This window comes from Prionailurus bengalensis, chromosome C1, assembly GCF_016509475.1.
Source record: "Prionailurus bengalensis isolate Pbe53 chromosome C1, Fcat_Pben_1.1_paternal_pri, whole genome shotgun sequence".
Taxonomy (NCBI): Eukaryota; Metazoa; Chordata; class Mammalia; order Carnivora; family Felidae; genus Prionailurus; species Prionailurus bengalensis.
The window spans coordinates 178,692,536-178,716,832 of NC_057345.1; the positions used below are offsets into that span (position 1 = coordinate 178,692,536).

Sequence of the window (24,297 nt, forward strand, 5' to 3'; positions counted from 1 at the left end):
AAGGTGCCCTCCTCAATACCCATCACCCACCCTCCCCTCCCTCCCACCCCCCATCAACCCTCAGTTTGTTCTCAGTTTTTAACAGTCTCTTATGCTTTGGCTCTCTCCCACTCTAACCTCTTTTTTTCTTTCTTTTTTTCTTTTTTCCTCCCCCTCCCCCATGGGTTCTTGTTAAGTTTCTCAGGATCCACATAAGAGTGAAACCATATGGTATCTGTCTTTCTCTGTATGGCTTATTTCACTTAGCATCACACTCTCCAGTTCCATCCACGTTGCTACAAAATGCCATATTTCATTTTTTCTCATTGCCACGTAGTATTCCATTGTGTATATAAACCACAATTTCTTTATCTATTCATCAGTTGATGGACATTTAGGCTCTTTCCATAATTTGGCTATTGTTGAGAGTGCTATGAACATTGGGGTACAAGTGGCCCTATGCATCAGTACTCCTGTATCCCTTGGATAAATTCCTAGCAGTGCTATTGCTGGGTCATAGGGTAGGTCTATTTTTAATTTTCTGAGGAACCTCCACACTGCTTTCCAGAGCGGCTGCACCATGAAATTGATACATTTTAAGGTTTACTTTAAAAACGAAAAGTTGGTGTAACAGCTTTGAAAGCAAGTATAAATGATATTAATACCAATACTAATGTTTCCTTTAGGAGAAATTTTATATGTGCGAGTATAGCTGTTCATGTTCTGTGAACCAGCTCTATATTCTTTTGTCTTTTAAGATAGAAATATATGGACCCACTAGTAATTGGAAAGTAATTATATTAGGAAATAAATACATGTGGTTGTACTGACGTATAGGACTATTAAGTAATCTTTGGGTAATTCAGGAAATATTTAGATAGAATATCTAGAAAACTCTTTAACAGTATAAAAACACAATTTTATACAGACCTATGTTCTGTGAGTTTATTTTATAAAAATAATGTGTACAATTTTCCCATGAAACCTATGGCTAGTCCAAAATTGTTCTGAAATTAAGAGAACGAGTATTCCATCCTTTCTTTCTCTTTAATTTTTTCTCTTACTTTCTTGAAATATAAAGTCTTTTCCAGAATATTTTACACACACACACACACACACACACACACACACACACACACACAAACACGCATACAAACACACACTGTATGTATTTCCCCTTCCTGTTTTAAAAAATACTGATAGATGGGGAGGGGATTTGTTTACCTTAGATCTGTAAGTCTTATAACATCACTGTAATACTTATGATAGTCATTGATGTTCAGAATATTGAAATGTTATTGTGGTTTCAGAGCTAAAAAAAAAAAGCATTAAATAAGTTCATTATAATTTGTTTAGTTGAAAGCTTTTCAGTGGATAGGAAAAAAATTCCTTTCTTGTTTAAATGTGTGGTTAATTACAGCACCTTATACTAGTTTATTAAGATTATAGTGTCCTTTTATGGTAAAAAAATTTTTTATTCTAACAATCTTTGTGATTTTTGTGGCATTTGGTCTGTATATGTAAGCCAAGATCACTTTAGAAATATTAACTACAACTACCATCAGCTGAGTCCTTATTCTCTGCCAGTCAGCATTCTAAATGTATTGAATGTACCAAGTCAGCTGATCCTCACAACAATCTGGTGAGGTAGATGCTATTATCTCCTCTCAGATGAGGAAACTGAACCATAGAAAGGTTCTTTAATTTATCCAAGGTGACTCAGCTAGTAAGTATTACAGCTAGGATTCAAAAACTGGTATACATACTGTCCAGTATATAATTGCTGTCTCCCCCAGATTTTACAATCAGGGTAACTATTCTAGTAATACATAAATATAGTCATCATATTTAAAGAACGCAGAATAAAGTGTTGACTCTTGCCTGAACATTGGCTGAGCTCTATAATTAGGATTGGGGTTGTATTAGGCTGTACAGGAAGGTATCACCATAACAGATGTGTAGGCATTAGTAGTACCAGAAATGGTCATCAGGATTTTAAAACCTGAGATTAAAAATATTTATATTCGTTAATAAATCATTTTTTACTTTTTCAGTGTGGTTTCAGTAATACTGGTTGGAGTTTTGGTAAATTAGCATTTCTCAGGACAGTCTTGATGAGATCAGCTCAGATGTAGTTTGTTTCAATGATGATTTAATAACGATATACCTAAAATCCATTAGAATGTTCTCACAAGGATTAATTTTGTTTTCTTTTTTCCCCTTTAGTAAAATAAAACAGGGTCTGTTACCTAGCTTGGAAGATTTGCTGTTCTATACAATTGCAGAAGGACAAGAGAAAATACCTGTTCATAAATTTATTACAGTAAGTTTTTGTGTTCTTCTATTTTAAACTTTTTGAAAATCAGTAATACTGAATCCATAATACAGGAATATTGAAATGTAGTCTTAAAGATCATCTGACCTGTAGATTCTGACTGACACTGTTTCTCTTATTATGTTTTCAAATTTTCATCATGCTCATTTCAAGGTAATCAGTGAAAGAAAATGAAAGAAACAATGAGAAACTTGTCCAGAAAGTGGGTAATAGTGACCCTAAAATGCCCATATACATATTCAGGTTCTGGGTAGAAGTTTTTATATACAGGAATAAAAACTTGTAGTTGGAATAAGCATATACATTATTTGCACTATGTATTTACAAACTCTTATTTTTTTAAAAACAGGCACTCAAATCTACAGGATTGCGAACGTCTGATCCCAGGTTGAAAGAGTGTATGGATATGTTAAGATTAACTCTTCAAACAACATCAGATGGTGTCATGCTAGACAAAGATCTTTTTAAAAAGTAAAAAATTTCTGCCAAACCTTTAATGGTGATTTGCTATGCTATATGGTGATTTTTCTTTTAAAACAAAATTGCATCTTTGAAGGCCAGTGCTTCCTGTGTAACTAAAAAAAATAAGGGGGGAGATTTATAAACATCAATTGTTTGAAGAACATGGTGCACATAGGTTCTGTAATACACGGGCTAAGGGTAGACTTTCTTTGAAATTGCTCTATGGTGTAGGCATGGATGTTTCCAGTTCACAATTATCTGGAGATTGCATTCAGTTTGAATAGAGCACACTCTGTCTTGTCACAGCTTAAATTGATCTCCAATTCATAATGCCTGCCTTGCAGGCGTTTTCAATATGGTCTCTGTTTCTTTCCTACAAGGTGATTTAGATGACATAAAATGAGAAGGCTTCAGACAGCATGTATTCCTTAGATTCACATATCCCCATTGTCTGTTTCTCTCCTCTCTTCAGACATATTAATACCTAGGCTTTTGACTATTTTCATTTCCTTTAAAATATTTAAAAACTAAAGAACACTTTGGAGATTAATGCCTTGATTTGGTTGAATGAGCATGTTTATTTTGATTTTCCTGGTTTTGCCTATTTGTTTACTGTTTCTCTTCATTAATATGTTCCTCCTATTTGTCTGATTTCTTAAAGATTTAAAAGATAGCATGTTTATAATGGATCCCAAAGAGGTAAACAGTATTTTAAACTACTAAGAGTTAGGTAAAAACCAGTATAAAACTGTAAACACTACTGTAACACATTGGCTTTTTCCAGACCATAGGCTTAGGTTGAGGTAGATCCAAAGAATTCCAGCATCTACCTTGAAAGTTTATTTGTATGTATATTTATTTTTCTTTTATTTTCTTTGGGGACTAGATGATTTGTCTTAGATATCTCCTGAAAATATCCAAGAGTGTTAAGTCATTTGAAGGTGTAAGTATTTAAACTCCTTCAGAGTTTCCTGGCATGCTGTGAAGCACTGCCAACAGTTTAGGATTCTTGTCTTTTCACTACAAGGTTCTTGATTCTATTAACTCAGCTGACCTTATAGAGATTTTAGGTTCATGTTGGAATTGGTGTTAGGAATTTTTTTTGAATTATCAAAACATGTTTCTTTGTGCAGGGGAGGAAATAAATCATTTCTTATTAGCTGTGTCTTGGAGTAAGGATTATTTTATTTTTAGTGTTTGTAAACTGTGCAAAGTACCCTTGATTATGTTGCCTTCTGAAGCATTGTTTTGGTATATCTGAGAATGAAGTTGTCAAAGAGATGGTAGGGAGATCTGTTGATAAAAGTATGAGGAATTATTTTGGAATTTGAAGTGAAAGCACTATTTTATACCTTTTTAGTACTGTTTAAAATGTTTGTACTTTATAAACATGTTGCTGTGTTTATATGAAATTAAAAGTAACTTAAATCTACTGATTATGAAGCCAGGAAACATAATCATAAAATTTTCTGCCCATAATTATATAAAAGAGTAACAATTACCATTATTTTAATGCTAATCTTTAAAATGATTTTGCTAATCTTTTTTTTTTTTTAAGTTGATGATTGTAATATAGGCAGTTCCCAACTTGATAAATGCTTAGTGCTGTGTATGTGCAGGCAATGGAAAAAGTCTCAGTCTGAAGGCATAATGATTTCTCTTTTCATCCCTAGAATGAAGTGATTCAAAACTTCTATTAACCTTTTCAGGTCACCTAGAAAGGTGTCCAGAGAGGTTTTCTTTCTTTTTTTTTTTTTTTCAAAAGAAATTTTCTTGTTTAGTGTTGCCTTAAGTAAACTATCTCATCTCCATGCAGGTGGGAAGGAGATGTTACGGTGGAATTCATTTTCCCAGAGAAATAATTTATAAAGGTAGATAGGTTTGGTTGAAGTCAGTGTGTTGATTTTTCACCTAAAAAACATTGTTGATTAATATATTTAGCCTTTGAGGATAATCTGAGAAATAACTATTATGTACAGCTTTTTTTTTAATGGGAAAATGAGTTCTAAGCATGCTGTTTGGAGCATAACCTATTTGAAGTTGGAGACTGCCTGTACCCATCTAGATAATCAGTTGTTTTTAATGCTAATAATCCTTAAAACTAGAAGTGGAAAATTGTATTGAAAACAAATGCATTATTTATTTATGCATTTTTAACCATATAAATATTAGAATTATTTTTATGTGTGGTCATAATTTTTCGGTCTTTTTTATTTTGGAGGAAAATGAATGGTAGTCTTTTGCATTTGTATATTTGATTTCCTTTAAAAAGTCACATCCATTATGTTATTTTACTAATGAGAAATTGTGAGTATTATCTAAAACATGTTAATTACAGTTGTTAATCATAAACACTTAAGATGATTATTATTCCCAGTTTACAGATGAGCAGACTGAACAAAGCTTGAGAAAGATGTGACTTGCTGAAAAGCATGAGCCCTTCCTCCTCCTCAGAATTCATTTTATATAGGACTTCTAATTTTCTAGTTCCGTTCATGACATCCATATTAAAATAACTCCAAAGAAAAACACTTGCTACCTGTTAATGTTCATCAGTTTGAAGTAGATACTCTTTTGAGTGGTAAGATTGCCAGTGTTGGCCACAATAATTCACCAGTGAAGTCAGTCACCACAACTTTACCAGTACCTTCTGATAGTTTCACTGGCTGTACAGTTTTGTTAATTATAAAGCTTCCTTTTAAAAGTGCTGATTGATTTTAAATAATTGAATAGTTAGTAGTAGGTTAATAATTTAAGTTTGTTCAGCAGTCCTCATATTTCTTCATGTATAACTTCTTGAAAAATGAGGATTTAGGTTTGATACAGATACAGTGATTTAAGATCAGGAATTGTCTTAACTTTTTTCTGCTGAGATATGTGTTCTTTAGTATATATTTCTTATAAGTCTCGTGTACAAATTGAATTGCTATTTAAAACATTAAATATTAAATCAGCACACTTAATTTTTAGATTAACATTGAAACTATAAGAAAATAATTTTATCAAAATTTATTGAAGTAAATGTCATCTCTGGGATGTCAGTTATTTCTATGTCTATTGGTTAGTAATGGAAATTAGGACTATAATTTTTTCATGGTGTAATTGGGGCACAGCTTTATCAGTGGAAAACCAATATTACTTTAAATCAGTGTTTTAATTTTATATTGACAAAGCTACTGTATTCTCTGAATTTTTATTAATAGTTAAAAAAGTGAAATCTAGCTTTTAATTTTAATTGATTCATTGAGAACAATTTTAATTAAAATATTGAGTCATAAAAATTTCTTTATTTAGAATTAATGCAAGTTATTTACTTGCAGGACAGTTTTCTTACCTCCTAAGTGAGGAAATCATCTTTCTTAAAGTGTTGATGTTTTCAGGGTTGAAGAGATGAATAATACTTGAGACTTTTTTTTTTTAATTGACAATTTGGGTTTTTTTCTTGCCAAAGAAGCTGCTAATATAGTATCATATCATTTACCTGTGAGGAATCCAGTTATATAAATAACTTCCCATAGTCAGTGGTTCGACTTTGTCTTACTGAGTTACTTAGAGTCTCTTAAGAAGATTAGCTTACAGTATATGATTGACTGTAACCTATTTACAAAACTCTTCTTTAAGGTTATAGTAATATATTAATTTTCTGGCTTAAGTCATGCTCTCCCATCTTTTTAAATAGTTTTTAACAATGAGACGTTTTATTCTACGTTGTATTATATATTTTATAGCGAATAGATTTATACAATTTAACTTTTTTCGTAATTCATATAATAAAAGTTAATTACTATACTAGTTTATATATAATTTTATTTAAAATATTTATACAAGCACTTGAATAAGTATTTTATTCTAGTCTGACTAAACAAGATTGATTTTATCTTCACTTGTTAGCTTAGAAATACAGGTTTTTCAAACTAATTCAGGGAAAATATGTTAAAATACAGAAAGTTTAGGTTTTTTTGTGAAATACTACTAATAGTTATATAGGAACTAAAGGATGTATTTATGAAGTTACTTACTGGTTAAATAAACAGGGTCTCAACTATGACATATTAAAGTCCAAGTTTTGTTAATCAGATGTCATGCTGAATGCTTATCAACTCTGGTAGACTTAAGAAACTTGTCTTTTAGATGCTCTTGATATTTAACCTGGTGGAATGCTCTGCTATTTTAATCTTTGACACAGTTTTTAGGCAATCTAATTTATTTATTTAACTTGTTCAACAGCTTACAAGCAACTGCATGAAAGACTGCTTGAAGGAAAGGAAATAATATAGAAAGTATAGTTTTTATGGATTTTAGTTTGTTGTATGAAATGATGAATTTCTCTATTGTTTAAATATTTTCCTAATTAATATTGTTATCACCAAGTATACTAGTATTTGAAAGGCACCCAGTCAATTAATTTTTTTCTTACATTCCACAGATGTGTTCAAAGCAACATTGTTTTGTTGACACAAGCCTTTAGAAGAAAGTTTGTCATTCCTGACTTTATGTCTTTTACCTCTCACATTGATGAGTTATTTGAAAGTGCTAAAAAGCAGTCTGGAGGAAAGGTAACATTTTTGATGTGAATATTTTCCTAACCAGTTATTCAATAAATTCACTCAACTTGAGTTATAGAAATTAAAGTTGTAGAGTTTTCTTGTTTTGCTAATTAAGAAATTTAAGTTGAAGCTGCTGGATTAAATTCTTTTAAAATACTTTATATGTTCAACTTTGTTTTGGGGCTACAAAGAAATCTTAAGTTTAAGAATTCTTTTTCATTTTCAGATGATTGAAATGGCTGTAAATCTTTAATAAAAAAGTAACTTTATTAAGAATTTCTATACATGTGATATCCTCGAACATTAAATGTGTCTAGTTTTAAAAATTCTCTAAAATAATAAGGACTGTTTTAATTTTTTTCTGTGTCATACTATGAAACCCTGCTATCATAACTTTGATTAAAGAAATTCTGTTTCTTTATCTTTAAAAAAAATCAAGACTTAGTTTCTTTTTTAAACTGTGCTTTTCTAGAAAGAGAGAATGCATTGAAAAACATACAGGATGACGGAGACTGAGAGAAGTCAGTTAAATCTCACCTATAATCCTCAAGTGTCTTCTGCTTTTAGTTTTTATGAATATTGTTATAAAAGATAGACCACAAAGCCACTGAGTACTATGAAATAGCCTGGCTAAATTGAGATAAATTTTTTGGTAGAAGAAATACTATTCGCTTGTATTCTGTTATTTTGTTCTGATATTTTGTATAGGTTGCGGATTATATTCCTCAGCTAGCCAAGTTCAGTCCTGATTTATGGGGTGTATCTGTGTGTACAGTAGATGGACAGAGGTGAGTTTATTTCAAATTCATAAAAACCAACTTTAAGCCTTAAATTTTGCATAACAGTGAGCATGAGGGAGAAAGGAATATCTTCCTTCTATGATGGAAATTAGCCCTAACATGACAGAAATTCAAGAATGTAAATAAGTTTAGATTTTAATTTAATTTCTAAAAGCTTAACTGAAATAGTCTTTAAATTTTATGAGGCATTTCATCTTTTTCACAGTTGTAGCCTTCTTATTTGAGTCTGTATTGTTCAAGTACCTGCAATTACAGTTTCCTTAGGAAAAGCAGACTTGTCAAAACATGAAATTCTTCACTAAGGAACTGACCACTAATAAAATGTGTTCCCATTTCTCAGCCTAACATTAGTTACCCAGTCTGTTATTGTCTTTGTTCTTCATGCTCCTGATGTGAGTGGCATGATAGTTAAGATCGTATGGAATGATAATAATTTATTTCCGTCTATCATTTGCCAAGTCAAGAGTCATTGGCAAGCTTGTAGAATCTTGTGAGTTCATGAAAGCGATCTTTGGGAAGTGTTCACACTGTAGGCACAGCCACTGACAAATGAGGATATAGAAGAATTATAAAAAGGATAATGAGGTGAAGGCACTTCAAAGAGACTGATTGGTTTTAAAATCAATGAATTATGTGAAGCCCTTGAAAAATTGATAAAGTTCTGGAATATTTTTTCAAGAATGACTCCTTTTGTTATGCTGTGAGTCAGTCATAGGGATTTATGATTGTGTTATAATTTAGTTTTGTCAAGTCTGAAAAATTATGCCAAAAAAGAAAAATCAATTTTTTAAATTCATTTGAAGACTTAGCTCAGAGTTATAATCTTCGTGTTTTATTTTTGTTTTAGTTTTTACTAAGGTAGTATTTCTTTATAAAAATATTTTTAAGTTTATTTATTTTGAGAGAGGGAGAGAGAATTTCAGGTAGGTTCTGCTCTGTCACCATGGAGCCCAATGCAGGGCTTGAACCATGAACCTCAGATCATGACTTGAGCCAAAAGCAAGAGTCGGACACTTAAGTGACTGAACCATTTAGGCGCCTGGTATTATTATTTTTTTAAATTAAATGTAATTTGCATAAAATAAGGTGTGCAACCCCTAAATATTTACAGTTTGATGAATTTACATCAGAGATGTAATTTTGTCCTAAGTTCTGTTAAAACCACAAGTCATTTAGCCTTATAATGCCTCATCTTTTTAAAGATAATATCCCAGTTATAGCTTTTCCTCCAATTTATTAAGTTTTGATCTTTTAAGTACCTTCATTCTAAGTGATCTTTTTATTTTTTTACTAATTTTCTTTCTCAAGTATTTACAGTAAAAAGATATATGGCTTAGCCCATTCATTTTTAAGGTACCTGAGGCCCACAGTTTATCTAATATTGGCAGAGGTAAAACTAATACCTAAGTTTCTTAACTTCTAGTTTGTTGTTGCCTCCATTATGATAAGCTTTTATCCTAATCTGGACCTGTAAAATGTGTTAAACAGTCATTGTGTGTTGAATTAAATGTTGGGTGCTATGAAAGGACACAAATACACGAGAAGACATGGCTTTATTCTTATGGATCAAATTCTAGTTGGGAGTGATAGTTCTGTTTTTTTATTTGGAGGAAATGGTTATCGTGTAATAGGAATTTTTATGTTTAGAGGAAATGATTATAACACAAAGCTTGTACTTGCACATGATTTCTCTTTTTTTTAAGAGTGAGAGAGCAAACAGGCATGTGTTCATGCATGTGCATGAGCGTGGGAGGGGCAGTGGGGAGGGTGAGAGAATGTTAAGCAGGCTCCAGGCTCAGTGTGGAGCCTGATGAGGGGCTCGATCTCACAACTGTGAGATCATGGCCTGAGCTGAAATTGAGAGATGGACACTTAACTGACTGAGCTACTCAGGCGCCCCTGTTCTTTCTCTTCTTAAAGATTCTGTGTGTGTAAAGATGATTCTTCTAGTTTAGTTTTCTTATGTGGATAATTGTACAAGTTGACTTCAGACTAGAACATATGTATTTTTATTTATTTAAAAAAAATTTTTTTTTTAATTTATTTTTGAGAGCAAATGGGGAAGGGGCAGAGAGAGAGAGAGAGAGAGAGAGAGAGAGACAGAGTCCACAGCAGGCTCCCGGCTCTGAGCTGTCAACACAGAGCCCGATCTGGGACTTGAACTCATGAACTGTGAGATCATGACCTGAGCCGAAGTCAGACACTCAGTTGACTGAGCTACCCAGGCACCACAGACATATGTATTTTAAATCCAAAGGTAATAAGACAGGCTCTTGTCAGGTTTTAGAATGATTGTCAAGTTGGACTTAGAGTCTGAATTAGAAATTATTTACAAACATAGGAAACATATTATATACTTTTGCTGTCTATGCATGTGTAGTTACATTCCATAATATACTTAGAGGAGAGGTGGCCCTCTGATGTTTCTTTGCCCTCTGATGTCTCCTCTAATCCTTTTTTGCCCAGGAGTGGTTATTAATAGTACCCAGTTTCACTATGAATGAGTTTCACTCTGAATGAATGAGTGCCTGGTCTGTGTTGGGGCAAAGTTCAGGGCATCTGGGATACCAGTGAATAAAACAAAAGATCTCTGCCCTTGTGAAGTTTACATTATAATAGGGTCAGTCACAGGTTTTCCATTTTTTAACCTATTCTATATTCATATGCATCCCAATTTGGTAACATAAAGCTTTCTTTTTCTATTGTTTAGGAGTGATAATGGTGGTAATGATGCCATTAACGCCAGCTCTAACACAGTTTATAAAAGTGGATGCTATTTCTTTTAACAGGGCTGGAATTGTGCATAGATATGGATGAGGCATTTACAGGCAAGGTTTCAGAGAATGGTGTTGAATCCAAACTGAACTTTGTTTAAAAACTAATAAGCATGGTGTAGTCATGATGAAAGCTATGAGTGAAGAGGTGGTGACTGATTTCTAAAAGGACTAGTTCATTTTATGTGATTTAATACAGGTAGGAGTAAGGAGGGCCATACCCTCTTGCCCTCACAGGAAAATTTTCACATTACTTAGTTATTATCTAATTCTGAACCATTCTATTACCTGAATAGTTTTAAGCTTTTGCCTATTTTGCAGCATTCTTCTTAAAATTTATATTTATTCTTTAATATCCAAGTTAACTTGTGGTTGAATTATGGGAAAACCTTTGTAAATTAGAATTAACATGTAAAAATAACTCCAGTTATTTAGATATTTTTCCAGTTGATTTTAATTATTTTTTAAATCTACTTTTAAATAGGCATTCTATTGGAGATACCAAAGTTCCATTTTGTCTTCAGTCCTGTGTAAAACCTTTGAAATATGCAATTGCTGTTAATGACCTTGGAACAGAATATGTGCATCGATATGTTGGGAAAGAGCCAAGTGGATTAAGATTCAACAAACTGTTTTTAAATGAAGATGGTAAGAATTACATAAAAGCTAGAAAAAGAAATACCTCATTTTCCTATTTAAATCTAAGAAGTTGTTTTTTTGCTTTTTTGAAGAAAATTAAAAGTATTAATATTTTTGTGTTCATTTCTCGTGGAATTTCTGTAAAACCCATATTACTACTGTTAAAAATGTTATTTTAGGCTTCTCATACCACTGGAAGTGAGCTAGGGGAAGATGAGAGCAGGGAGTAAAGTTTTGACTTCACTTCATAAACACGTATAGGAGAATATCTTGTAGTAAAATCTCACAGTATCTGAGATTTGCTCTAAAATAATTCAGTGAGTATAGCTGGGAGTGCTGGGTGTGATTACAACTATATGTTGGTAGTTCTTAAGGCTAACTGTAAGGTGTTTCTATTGTATTCTTTCTACATTTCTATATTATATGTATTTGAAAACTTCCAACATAACAAGTTTTTATGGTGGCCCCGGTTGAACTAATAATTGTGCTTTTTTTTCTCTTTCATAACATTTAATATTTGAAAGAATATTGCATTAAATAGTTGGATAACTAACAAGTCTTACTACTTAATGGGAATTCAAAAGGAAGTGGGACGACAAAGGTAGTTATTTAGTACTTTTGATCTGGTAGAGGTTTTAAATCTAAACACCAGCCTGTGTATTGGTTGCTATATTTTAATCTTTCAGACATATGCTAAGTTCTTTTTTTTTTTTTTTTAAGTTTAGTCATTTATTTTGAGAGAGAGCGCGTGTGTGAGTGGGAGAAGGACAGAGAGAGGGAGAGAGAGAGAATCCCATGAAGATTCCATACTGTCAGGACAGAGCGTAACTCAGGGCTTGAACTCATGAACTTTGAGATCATGACCTGAATCAAAATCAAGAGTCAGAAGCTTAACTGACTGAGTGAGCCACCTGCCCCACCCCACTGGGTTCCTCACTTGTGTGTGATGAGTTAATACAGAATTGAAGAAAGAAAGAGTGAAGGAATTCAGTGTTGTAATAATGGTTGTGAGAAATACTCTTTTGTATTTTTTGTTTGTGCTGGGTACAAAATGAAATGGGCCTTATACTTATTATTGTTTTATTTTTTTAATGAAGTTAAAAGAATGATATTTCTTTGTGCTTTTCTATTTTGTTTTTGGAGCTACTACATTTTCTTACCTACTTTACCATAATCTTTCTGTCTTGATGCTACATTTGATTTTATGGAGATTATCATAAACTAACAATTTCAGGAAGGACATCATATGCAGAAGTACCTTATTTATCTATTAAACTCACTGACATGCAGATTTAATATGGAAATAATTGATATTTTTTTCTATTAAGATTAAACATTTTATAAGAAAAATTAATATTTTCCTATGTAAGTCAGAATAGAATAATCTAATTTTTTTTAATGTTTATTATTTATTTTTGAGACAGAGAGAGACAGAGCATGAATGGGGGAGGGTCAGAGAGAGAGGGAGATACAGAATCTGAAGCAGGCTCCAGCCTCTGAGCTGTCAGCACAGAGCCCGACATGGGGCTCGAACTCACAGACCGTGAGATCATGACCTGAGCCGAAGTCGGATGCTCAACTGACTGAGTCACCCAGGCGCCCCAGAATAGAATAATCTAGGTGGTTCTGGTGAATTGATTGATTTTGAGAGGTATTTAAAGAATAGAAATGAGCAAATATAAGAATTTGAATGTGAAGACATATTTGGGAAACAAAAATAAATAAAATGGGCATGGAGTAAGTGAACTTAACATTATAGTAATATATTTTTTTGCTCTGTACATTTATGATTTTAAAAATTACAGTTTACTGATAGTAATCTATAAGAAAAAAATCAAGATAAGAACTCAGGAATTTAGCACTGGTTTATAATAATTGAAATATGAAGTTTAAAAAGAGGTTTTACCTTGATATTCTTTGACTTTTTCCAAGCTAGTACCTCCCACCTGAGCCAATACCAGAGTCTTACAAGTAATGGGAAAGTGAAGACCTCACTATTCCCCTTCTTGCTGAGTTCTCCATAGGTTCTGTGCTCTAGAATTTTGATTTTAAAACTAGCCTCAGCAAAAAAACAACTATAGGTCTTCTTCATGTTTAAAACTTCAGTAGTAGGTTTATGGTGAAATTATATGCCTTATGTGTCTGTGTGTGCATTTAGCATTATTATAAAATTAAAAATAAAACAAATGTATTTATATTGTCCTAACTTTATAAGATTGTAGTAAGTTAAGAGTAACATAAATATAATGGATAAAGAAATTATAGTACTCTTTTTTATTTTAGGGAGAAAGAGAGAGTGCGTGAGTAGGGGAGAGGGGCACAGGGAGAGTGTGAGAATCCCAGGCAGGCTCCATGCTCAGCGTGGAGCCCAACACAGGGCTCTGTCCCACAACCCTGGGATCGTGAACTGAGCCAAAATCAAGAGTTGGACCCCCAGCTGACTGAGCCACACAGGCGCCCTATAGTACTCTTGTAATATTGGTAGTTTTACAACATAAAAATGTTTTAGTCCTCTGGTAGAAAGTTGGTTGATACTTTCTGTCATTATAGATGAGGAAATAAGATCCTTGATGGAGATACCAATTTTGGAAACAACCATCTCCTAGTGAAGTCTTTATCTATCTTATAGTAGAAATTAGATTAATCAACACATACATATATAGTCTTCTTCCCCTGTTATTAATAGCTGTGGAGGGTAAATGGACCTGGGTTCTTGAGTAACTTATCTAGCTAATACTAAAGGATATGGGTAACAATTACATACATCTAATGCATGGAGAAAAAAGACAGACTTTTATAAGTGTGTAATTGACAGAAGACAAAATGTATATGTTAGTTTATATTGTAGAGGATTTGAGAAAGAAGAGGAGTTGAATTAATTTACGTGAGGAAGACAGGACTGAATTGTATATACAAAGAACAAAGTTTGGTTGCTTGGGTAAGTGGGTGGTGTGGGATTAAACCGTATATAGAATATACTTTAATTTTTATATGGTTCTTAAAAATTCCAGTATAATACTTAAAATATAAATATTCATATTGAACTGTGAAATTAATACTTGTTAGGTTCTTCAGTATATGCATTAGCAACTTTGACTTAGCCTCGGTTATGAACCTCATCTTTGTAAGGTTCATATTTGATTAGCAGTTTGAAAAGCTTTTGCTAGTATAATATAAAAGAACTTTCTGCATGTTTTTTTTCCTTTGGAAAGAATAAGTACTTACTAAAACAGTTTTGTACCTTCTAGTTAAAAGTGTCCATAAATTTCAGATGCGGCTTATGACCATTTTGTCATTACACCAAGCTAATATATGCCATTACTTCAGTTGATAGCTTTTATTAATTAGCTTAAGTTTTATTTCTGCTGTCATGAGTATTTTTAAATTAAAAATTCTAAATGGAACCTTTTACCTCTCCCCTCCTCCCTACAGTGGAGAAGGAAACAAGTAGGTTTCACAGTGATAGGTTTTAGACTGAAGTTTCAGACTGCAGTAATGCTGGTGTTATATTATAATATCTGGTGTATTTCCAAATACTGAGGTATCTGCCTTTTGAGCCAAAGGCAGAGAGAACAGTTGCTTACATCTGAAAATTGCACTGTCATCCCATGAAATGCTTTTAGTGTTCTTTGAAAGATCTTCTTGAATGCAGCTTATGTGGTATTTGCAGAATCTTTATGATTTAGAAAATACTAAGTGCACACATTTATGTGGTACCATTTGGAATATACACATTTAACTGCCTTCTGAGGCCCTAGGGCCTATACATGATAATGTCAAAAAACCATGAATGGACAGACACATAAACATATACACAAATACAAGTATAAACTAATTTAGCACAGCCTGATTTCTATATTCTATTTTCTGTCTCTGTTGTTTTTTTTTTTTTTTTTCAGGTGAACAATACTGGAAAATTTTTGTTCCTTGGCTCCCTCTTGCCATGTAGTACTTTGACACTAATTGCTCTCATTTTGTATGATCTCAGAGAAAGCAAACTTCTCTTAGCAAGATTTGGAATAGGTGAAATCTTGATTGTAAATACTCTGGTATTATACTAAATTTTAACATTTGGAACTAATTGTCATCATGGTTAACCCAAAATGTATAGTGTTTAAGGCATAGCTACTAAATCACATTGTTGATCTTACGTTGAGGGAAACTGGTAGACTGTATGTTACCTAATTTTTTTGTCTTTTTTAAATGAACGAAAATTTTAACAACTATATTGGGAAGTACTTTATATGCCATATAATTCACCCATTAGAGTGTACAATTCAGTGGCTTTTAGCATATTCACGGAATTGTGCAACCATCACCAAAATTCATTTCAGTTTTTTTTTTTTTTTCAACGTTTATTTATTTTTGGGACAGAGAGAGAGAGACAAAGCGTGAACGGGGGAGGGGCAGAGAGAGAGGGAGACACAGAATCGGAAACAGGCTCCAGGCTCTGAGCCATCAGCCCAGAGCCCGACGTGGGGCTCGAACTCACGGACCGCAAGATCGTGACCTGGCTGAAGTCGGACGCTTAACCGACTGCGCCACCCAGGCGCCCCTCATTTCAGTTTTTAATTTTTATTTATTTGAGAGAGAGTGAGCATGAGAGTGGGAGGGGCAGAGAGAAAGGGGGGAGAGAGAGAAACCTAAGCAGACTCTGCACTGTCAGTGGAGAGCCCAATGCAGGGCTCGAACTCATGAACCGTGAGATCATGACCTGAGCCAAAGTCAGACGCTTAACAGACTGAACCACCCAGGCAATTTTGGGACACTTTTGTCACCCCAAAAAATACCCTGTACCCAGTGAGTACCCATTTTAATTAGTTGAATACCCATATGTCTTCTACCCCTGGCACTAGTTATCTACTCTCTGTCTCTATAGATTTGCCTATTCTGGACATTATATATAAATGAAATCCTGTGATATTTGGTCTTTTATGACTGGCCTGTCTTACTTAGCATGTTACTTTTAGAATTTTTTTTTTAATGTTTATTCATTTTGGAGAGAGAGAGAGTGAGCAGGGGAGGGGCAGAGAGAGAGGGAGACACAGAATCTGAAGCAGTCTCCAGGCTCTGAGCTGTCAGCACAGAGCCCGATGTGGGACTCGAACCCACGAACTGTGAGATCATGACCTGAGCCAAAGTCAGACGCTTAACTGACTGAGCCACCCACATGCCCCAGCATGTTACTTTTAAAGTGCCTTTATGTTCTGTATGTATGTATCAGTATGTATGTATCAGTACTTCATTTTTTAAAAATTGCTGAATAATGTTATCTTCTATTGGTAATAATACCACATCTTATTTATCTACTCATCAGTTGACAGGACGTTTGAGTTGTTTTTCACCTTTGACTATTATCAGTAATACTTCTGTGAACACTGGTGTACAAGTATTTGTGTGCATGTACATATTTATTTCTCTTGACTGTATACCTGGGAATGGAATTGCTGGGTCATATGGCAACTCTTTGACAGTTGAAAACTGCTAGGCTGTTTTCTAGAGCTCAGAATTATTTAGTCATAGGTTCATCTTACAGAAGATAACTTGCTTAAAATTTAAGGAGGCTAATAATATAGCAATAACTTAATAAATTCTGTTGGATTTGTCAAGTTAGATAAGAACTTGTTCCCCCCCCCACTCAAATGAAGCACTACCACAAACAGATAAATTAGTAATCGTACTTTTAAATAAATGTTTTCAGTGCCCTAAGAGGTTTGTGTTTGGCATTTGTGCAATGCCATGAATGGAATGTAATCAGTTGAGATTTGAAATTCTGTTTGTTCTAAGAATTAGAAGAGGTAGGATTTGAGATGAATTTACATTTTAAGTAATTTTTAAAATAAATACATCTTTATTGTCAGGAAATATAGAAAGAACAGAATACAATTCAAATCCCCTGTAATATTTTTATAATAGATATATCTCTTTATAGTGTTTCTGTTTTCTTTTTCTGCGTGTGTATGTGTATATACATAAAAACAAAAATAAAGCACTTTTAAAGAGCAAGATAGGCTTTTTTCAAGGTTATTTTTATAGTAACGTTGTATGAATGCCTAAGGATGTGCCATATACATTTAAGCATTTTGTGTGTGCTAATTCATTCAAGCATTATGTTTCACTGAGATGTTGGTGCTATTTATTACTCCCAATTTACAGTGATAAAATTGAGGCACAATGAAATTCAGTTACTTGCTCAAGATCAGATAGGTAGTAAATGGTAGAGTTAGGAAATTTGGATGTACTCTTATACTATTACTCACTATCTTTCTGTACATGAATCTTTGTTTTCCTATATAATTATTATGGAAGTGTATTACTGGTTTGTTAAGTAAGTGACTAAATGTATCCCTTCACCCTTTCTTTCCCTCCCCCCAAAAGAACTGTAACATTATCTTACATAAAGAAAATATGTTTTCATGAGAAGTACCTATATAATGAAACATGATATCAAATATTTGAAAAAATGCTGTTGTTTTTATATTTTACAGATAAGCCACACAATCCTATGGTAAATGCTGGAGCAATTGTTGTGACTTCATTAATAAAGGTAAAATGTTGACAATTCCTTTTAACCTAGTAAGTTTTTAAAAATAAGGCATAAAGATGAATATTGGGTTATTTATGTAGAATTGTGAAAAGTTTTGGTGTTACACTTAATCTTATGGTGAAACCTTAAGATTCATATTTACTTTGAAATAAATGTAATTTCAAGAACAAAATTTAAAACCGATGACTCATTGTAAGAGTTGCTCAGTTACTCTTGACCTGAAGATCTGGCAAAAAATCAAAAAGAAGTCTCTGCTGAACAATAGGCACAGAGGTTTTTCATCCTAAAGTTTTGATATTTTTTTTTATTCCTGTTCCTTTTGGCTCTTCGAGAATGAACAGATGTTAACACAATTAAAAGCATTTTACTGTTTACTGTTTGTCATCAGCATATGTAGGAACAAATGTTCTGGTACTTTGTGTTAAGACAAAGTACATTTACCCTTGAATATTCTGAAGTCCTTTCTACTCAAGAGCTACATTCCAATTTTCATTTGACTTCTTTCATTTGTTTTGCTTATTATCATAACTAAAATAAGTAAGACTTATTCCAATTATTAAGTTATATTGTTTTTCTTATGCTTTGTTTTACATTGTACCTTTTAGTTGTTTTAGTGTCTACTTTGCCTTAATAATTGGAAGCTCTGTTGTTGTTTGGAATAAGTATTTGAAAATGGTTTTGTTGTGTGATACTGTTTAGATTTTTAATTTCTAATTATAAATTTCATTTATATTCAAATATATTTCATTTATGTTTGGAACATTTATATACTTCAGTAAATCTATGCATATCTTTTCCAAGCACGAGAAAAACATAACTACATGGCTTTGTAGATGCATTAGTAAGGATGTGATACCCTGGTTACACAAAGAGTGTTTGGATATGAATTATGCCCTTGGCCCAGTTAATAAAAATATGTCTAATTTGTATGCTAGAAATCGTCTCCTTCATGAATTTTAAATGTTCATGAGAAAAGGCTTTAAAATAGAAGACTACTATCATAAGAATTATATATGTTTAGTTGTTATTTTAGGGCAAATACTTTGTAAGCTTTGGCCCTCTTAATCCTTGTAACTCTAGTGAAGTAGATATTATAGCCAAGTATTAATTTTTATTGTAACTAATTTTAATAGGCTATGGAAATTTTTATTTTGCCTATTGTAATATCTATTCATGACTTTCACATTAAGTAAAAGTTGTCAGCTTGAGGTAACATAGTATTTGTTTATTGTAGAAAATTGTAATACAGACCTGTACTAGGCACAGCCCTCCCTTCAGGTACCTTACCTTGTAGAAGGTAGACACAAGTAAATGGGCCCTTACAGTGAAATCCAGTAAACACTGCGATGAGAAAAAGTCTAATTAATAATTGTTTAGATTTGAACAAGTTAACTTAGAGGTAATGAAAGTTGGGATAGTATAATGTATTTGTTAATGCTTAATGAGAAAACCACTAGAATGGTTCCAAACCTTTTTTGAGTGTTCCCAGAAAAATGTTTACATACTGTGATTTTCTGTAACCTTTGGGGGAGTTCACAGACCCTTTGATGCTGATCCACGAATCCCAGTTTAAGAACTCTTACATTGGAGAAAGATTAACATAGCACACCAAATAGTATTTTCAGGAAAGGGCATCTGTATATAATTAAAAGCCTTCCTTAACTACATGCAATTAAACATCTTCTGTTGATTCATGGGTTTCATATATACTACACTGAAACGCTGCATGTGAGAAATGCATGTCTAGTCATATCACACCATCATTTTATTAGTTTCACTTATGTTTAGTCATGAGCCATGAACGGTACATTGGGCCACATTAATGAACACTTAGAAACAGTTAAAAAAAAATGCATACACATAAATGTGGTTCAGTATCCAACAGTGCAAAAATTTAACTGAGTCATCTTGTATTTATAAATTTGATCAGTGATTTTAAAGATGCAAACAGTTTTAATTTACTGACAAATTTGAATAAGGCTTTTGGGGTATAGTTCATATTTAAGGTCACTTTCTTAGAATTTTTGTTTTGTTTTTAGAAGTGTTTCACAAGTTTCTTTCTTTCTTCCTTTTTTATTGAAGTTCATCTAAATCTTGGAGGGGTAAGCCTTATATATCTTTGTAAAACTGCCCCAGAATGTAATATTTTTTTTTTAGGCTGTTTTTTAAAAAGAATTCAGATCTCCTCTAAATATCTGTATGTGATCTGTGCAAGTTGTTGTATGATCACATAATTATTTATGAATTGGTAATCGAAATTGAGTTAGCAAAACCATAGCCAAACAAGGGTCTTCAAGTCCAGCCTTCTTTATATAGTTGTAATGAGGAAACTGAAGCTAGATAAGGGCTAACAGCAGAAGAGTTGGGCTTGAGCTAAATCTCCTGGTTTGTTTACTCTTCATTAGAATTCACTCTGACTAATTAATGTAGGTGTTTGCTGTTTCTCTTGATAACATCTTTGTCTTTACCTAGCATTGTTATATTGTCCTAAAGGAAAAGTTTTATTTTCTTAATTTTAACTTGTACAAATAATAACTTACTGGCTTAAAAGTCACATCTAATTTTTAGTGGGGGTAATGTAGTTATTCTTTGGACATTAGTCAGTGCCGACTATCTGTAAAGGAACTTAAACCTTTTCTCAAGGAGCTTCCATTTGAGTATCCAAAGCATGCATATTTTACCATGGCTACTAGATGTGAATTTTGTTTTTTAGCTCTTAGTTGATGACCTTAAGGCTATTTTTGGCTTTCAAACTTAAACTCAATTATGGTGCTATTAAAACATTCTCATGTTAGTCTTCTCTCTCTCTCTCTCTCTCTCTCTCTCTCTCTCTCTCACACACACACACACACACACACACACACACACAAATTAAGTAGAGTCTTTAGTAAGACTCTTTATTTCTTAATTTTGTAGTATTGATATTTTTTCCTTGTAGGATTGGAGATGATCCTCAGGAAATGGGGGAAGAGGCAGAGCAAATGTTCAAAAGGATTAGCAGATTGTGGAAAAAAGGAGGATTTGGACAGAAGGAACCTGTTGCATAAATTCTTAACTACTAAACTTATAGGAAAACTCCAATATTTAAAATTTTAAACAAAGCTATCTAGGTAAATACCTTCAAAAAAAAAAAAAAAACCAAATGTCATTTTGTACTTAAAATGCACAAAATTTTAAAAACTTTAAAAGTAAATTCTTTCTTTTTCTTTGTGGTAACTACTGAATTAAAGGAATACTTTTTGATGTAATTTGTTTTATCTGATAATGATAATATGGTTGCTTAATTTAAAGGGAAGAGTAAACAATTTGAAAGGAACACAGTTACTCTGGATGAAATAGCTGTATATTTATGTAATTTTTTTCTTTGCAGTGGTAAAAACTTCAACTAGTTTTAGTTTAAAAGTTTAAATCTTCTAATAACTTGAGGGTTAGGGTGGGAAAATGAGGAAAACCTACTAAAAGATAATTGCCATAGGTCTGCTATTTTATTTTATTTTATTTTCTTATTTTATATTTATTTATTTTTGCTTTTTCACTTTAAAGGGAAATAGTAAGTTACACTGTCTTCTGCGTTTATATCTCTTTATTCTAGTGGTACTTTCCAGTTTTTGTCATTTGAAGAAGCTTGATTTTTTTTAATCAGAAGTCTTTTTAAATTTAAAAAATCAGATTTTTCTGTTATTAAAAGATAATTTAATCGTACTCCATGAAAATAAGATGAATTTAGTTAGTATGTATGTAGTGCTTCAGTTTAGTTATGTTAGCAATAACTTGTTGGACTTGTGAGCCATACTTTTAAGGTGGTTTGTGGCTCTGGGAAGTACTGGATGATGCCTTGGACTTGATAATTTTATTGTGGTATTGTTTTTTCACTCCATGTTTATATCAGTTGGTTTGTTTGAATTTTGTTTTTTTTAATGAAAGGCGGATAGTTGATTGACATCAGAATTCACTTTTCTCTTTATATTTAGGGTTAATCTATATAATACTAGATTTAGAACATTTTTTACCTGTAATATCTATTTTAAATCTTCCAACTATTATTTAGCTTTAAAGCATTTTCTGTGGCAAGATTAAATTAAAAGTATTCTATAAATCATTTTCAGTTACCTCTTTTGCCTCTTTCCTCTGTGATCTCTAATTTTCTTTTTTTTTTTTAATTTTTTTTAATGTTTTTATTTATTTTTGAGACAGAGAGAGCATGAGCAGGGGAGGGGCAGAGAGAGAGAGGGAGACACAGACTCCGAAGCAGGCTCCAGGCTCTGAACTGTCAGCACAGAGCCCGACGCGGGGCTAGAACTCACGGAGTGTGAGATCATGACCTGAGCTGAAGTCAGACGCTCAACCGACTGAGCCACCCAGGCGCCCCTGTGATCTCTAATTTTCAGTTGGCTTTTACACCTCCATACTTTATGAATGGAATCAAGTGATTTACTCACACATAACTCTGATTAATGCATTGACTTCAAATGAGTCATGTTAATATTAAACGTATTAGCAGATGTCCCTATTAACAGTAATGTTTTCACCTGTGTTTTAATGTATAATATACATAGTTCGGGAGTATATTGTAAAAACCGGTTATAAAAACTCCAATATAATTATATTAATTCTTTTAATAGCCAGTGTTAAAAAGTCAGTGCCTATTTATCACATTTTCATTCATAAAGTTCTCTTCAATGAAATGAAAATTCTTTAAGTTAGATATGTTTACAGAAGAATTAACTCCTAGAATTTTCTAATCTCAGGATCTGATTACTTAACTACCCTTTTCAGACAAACCTTATAGTTTGCTTTTTAGAAGTCATTTGATCTCCACGATCCTGGAAGTCGTCTTTAACATATGAAAAATACTTTAGAAACTTCCTTATCTCTACTTCCCCAACTTAAAAGTAAATAATCAATCACTCCTCACAATCACAGTATAGTTCTTTCTGTCCATAGGTCCTGTCCCCTTGCTTTAATAAAAACACTTTTTCTCACTGGAAAAAAAAAAAAAATCATTTGGTGAACGGATTTGGTAAATCATTTGGTAAATATATTTTCTCCAATTTTTAAGTTTTCCTGCTGTACTTACCTATATAGCATTGTAGCTTGTTCTACAATTAAAATAACAAAAATAATATTGGTTGTATAGTGATTTAAAAGTGGGATAAACCTATTCCTGGTTATGGGAAGTTTTGTCCAAGAGATAAAGGGACATTGATAATTTTAAGACCAGTTTCCAAATTCCAGTTTTCATATATGTGTTTCTTAAAATTAGTCTGCCTTTGGTCCATATTTCCTCCCATTTTTCAAAAGAAGGCATACTTCTCATTTGTACCAATTTTTACTGTGGTACACTTTCAGCTTCTAAAAACCTCTTGGGCACCAGTGAAAGAGAACATTTTGAAATATTGGAGTCAGTGTTATTGAGGACATGAATCATTGTAATGAGTGGGAACAGCCCTCTTGTATATAGATTGTTTCCAGGTCTTTGGTTTCAACAAAATGGACAGAGGATCTAATCAAGTTGTTAGTTAATAAGAACATTAAGTGTAAATTTTAAGGATGGATTGCTGTGTGACTTTTACATGTAATATAGATATGTAAAAGAATTGAGTGATATCGCTGTAACAAAACCTTTCCTATTTCTATCTACTCATCTGTTGTCAGCAAGATTTCTCAACTCCTACCTCTGTAAAAATTTTAAATAGGAAGAGAATCTCTTTATTCTAGCAATAGAAAATATCCACTTATACATGAACTAATTAAAAATCAATTACTATTTCAAAGAGAAAAGAATATTCTAAAATAAGTTTTGTAAATTAACATGGGACATTATTAATAAATAAACATTTTTTCTTTAACTTTTTATGAAAAATTTCAAACATACTCAAAATAAACATAGTGTAACTAGCCCCTATGTACCCATTCCTGGCTTCTAATTTTCATAGTATCTTGTCCTCCACTTCTCTGTACCCCACTACTAGATGATGATGGATTTTATTTTTACAGTTTGTATATTTGCTTTTAGGGGGTTTACTCTATTTTGTATGTGTATGTGTATTTTTTCTAACATTTTTACAAATAAACTTTCTACTGTTATTTTTTTGAAATTAAAATAACTTGACATTTTATAATGATTATTAGATCCCATATATTCCTGGGGTACATGAAATCTTTCCAAGAGATACGGGGGCAAATATATTTTGTTGACTTAAGTAAAATACTA

The 24,297-nt window shown here is 32.6% G+C and overlaps 1 protein-coding gene across 3 annotated transcripts in view; it reads left to right on the forward strand.

Moving 5' to 3' along the window:
• The window catches only part of GLS (glutaminase), an 84,138-nt gene that overhangs the window by 14,819 nt on the left and 45,022 nt on the right, over positions 1-24,297 (forward strand). For all 3 annotated transcript variants that reach the window (XM_043577328.1, XM_043577331.1, XM_043577329.1), the window contains exons 2-7: positions 2,206-2,302; positions 2,664-2,785; positions 7,203-7,332; positions 8,032-8,111; positions 11,382-11,545; positions 18,025-18,083. In XM_043577328.1, the coding sequence (XP_043433263.1) occupies positions 2,206-2,302; positions 2,664-2,785; positions 7,203-7,332; positions 8,032-8,111; positions 11,382-11,545; positions 18,025-18,083 (652 nt within the window). The remainder of the gene's footprint in view (positions 1-2,205; positions 2,303-2,663; positions 2,786-7,202; positions 7,333-8,031; positions 8,112-11,381; positions 11,546-18,024; positions 18,084-24,297) is intronic.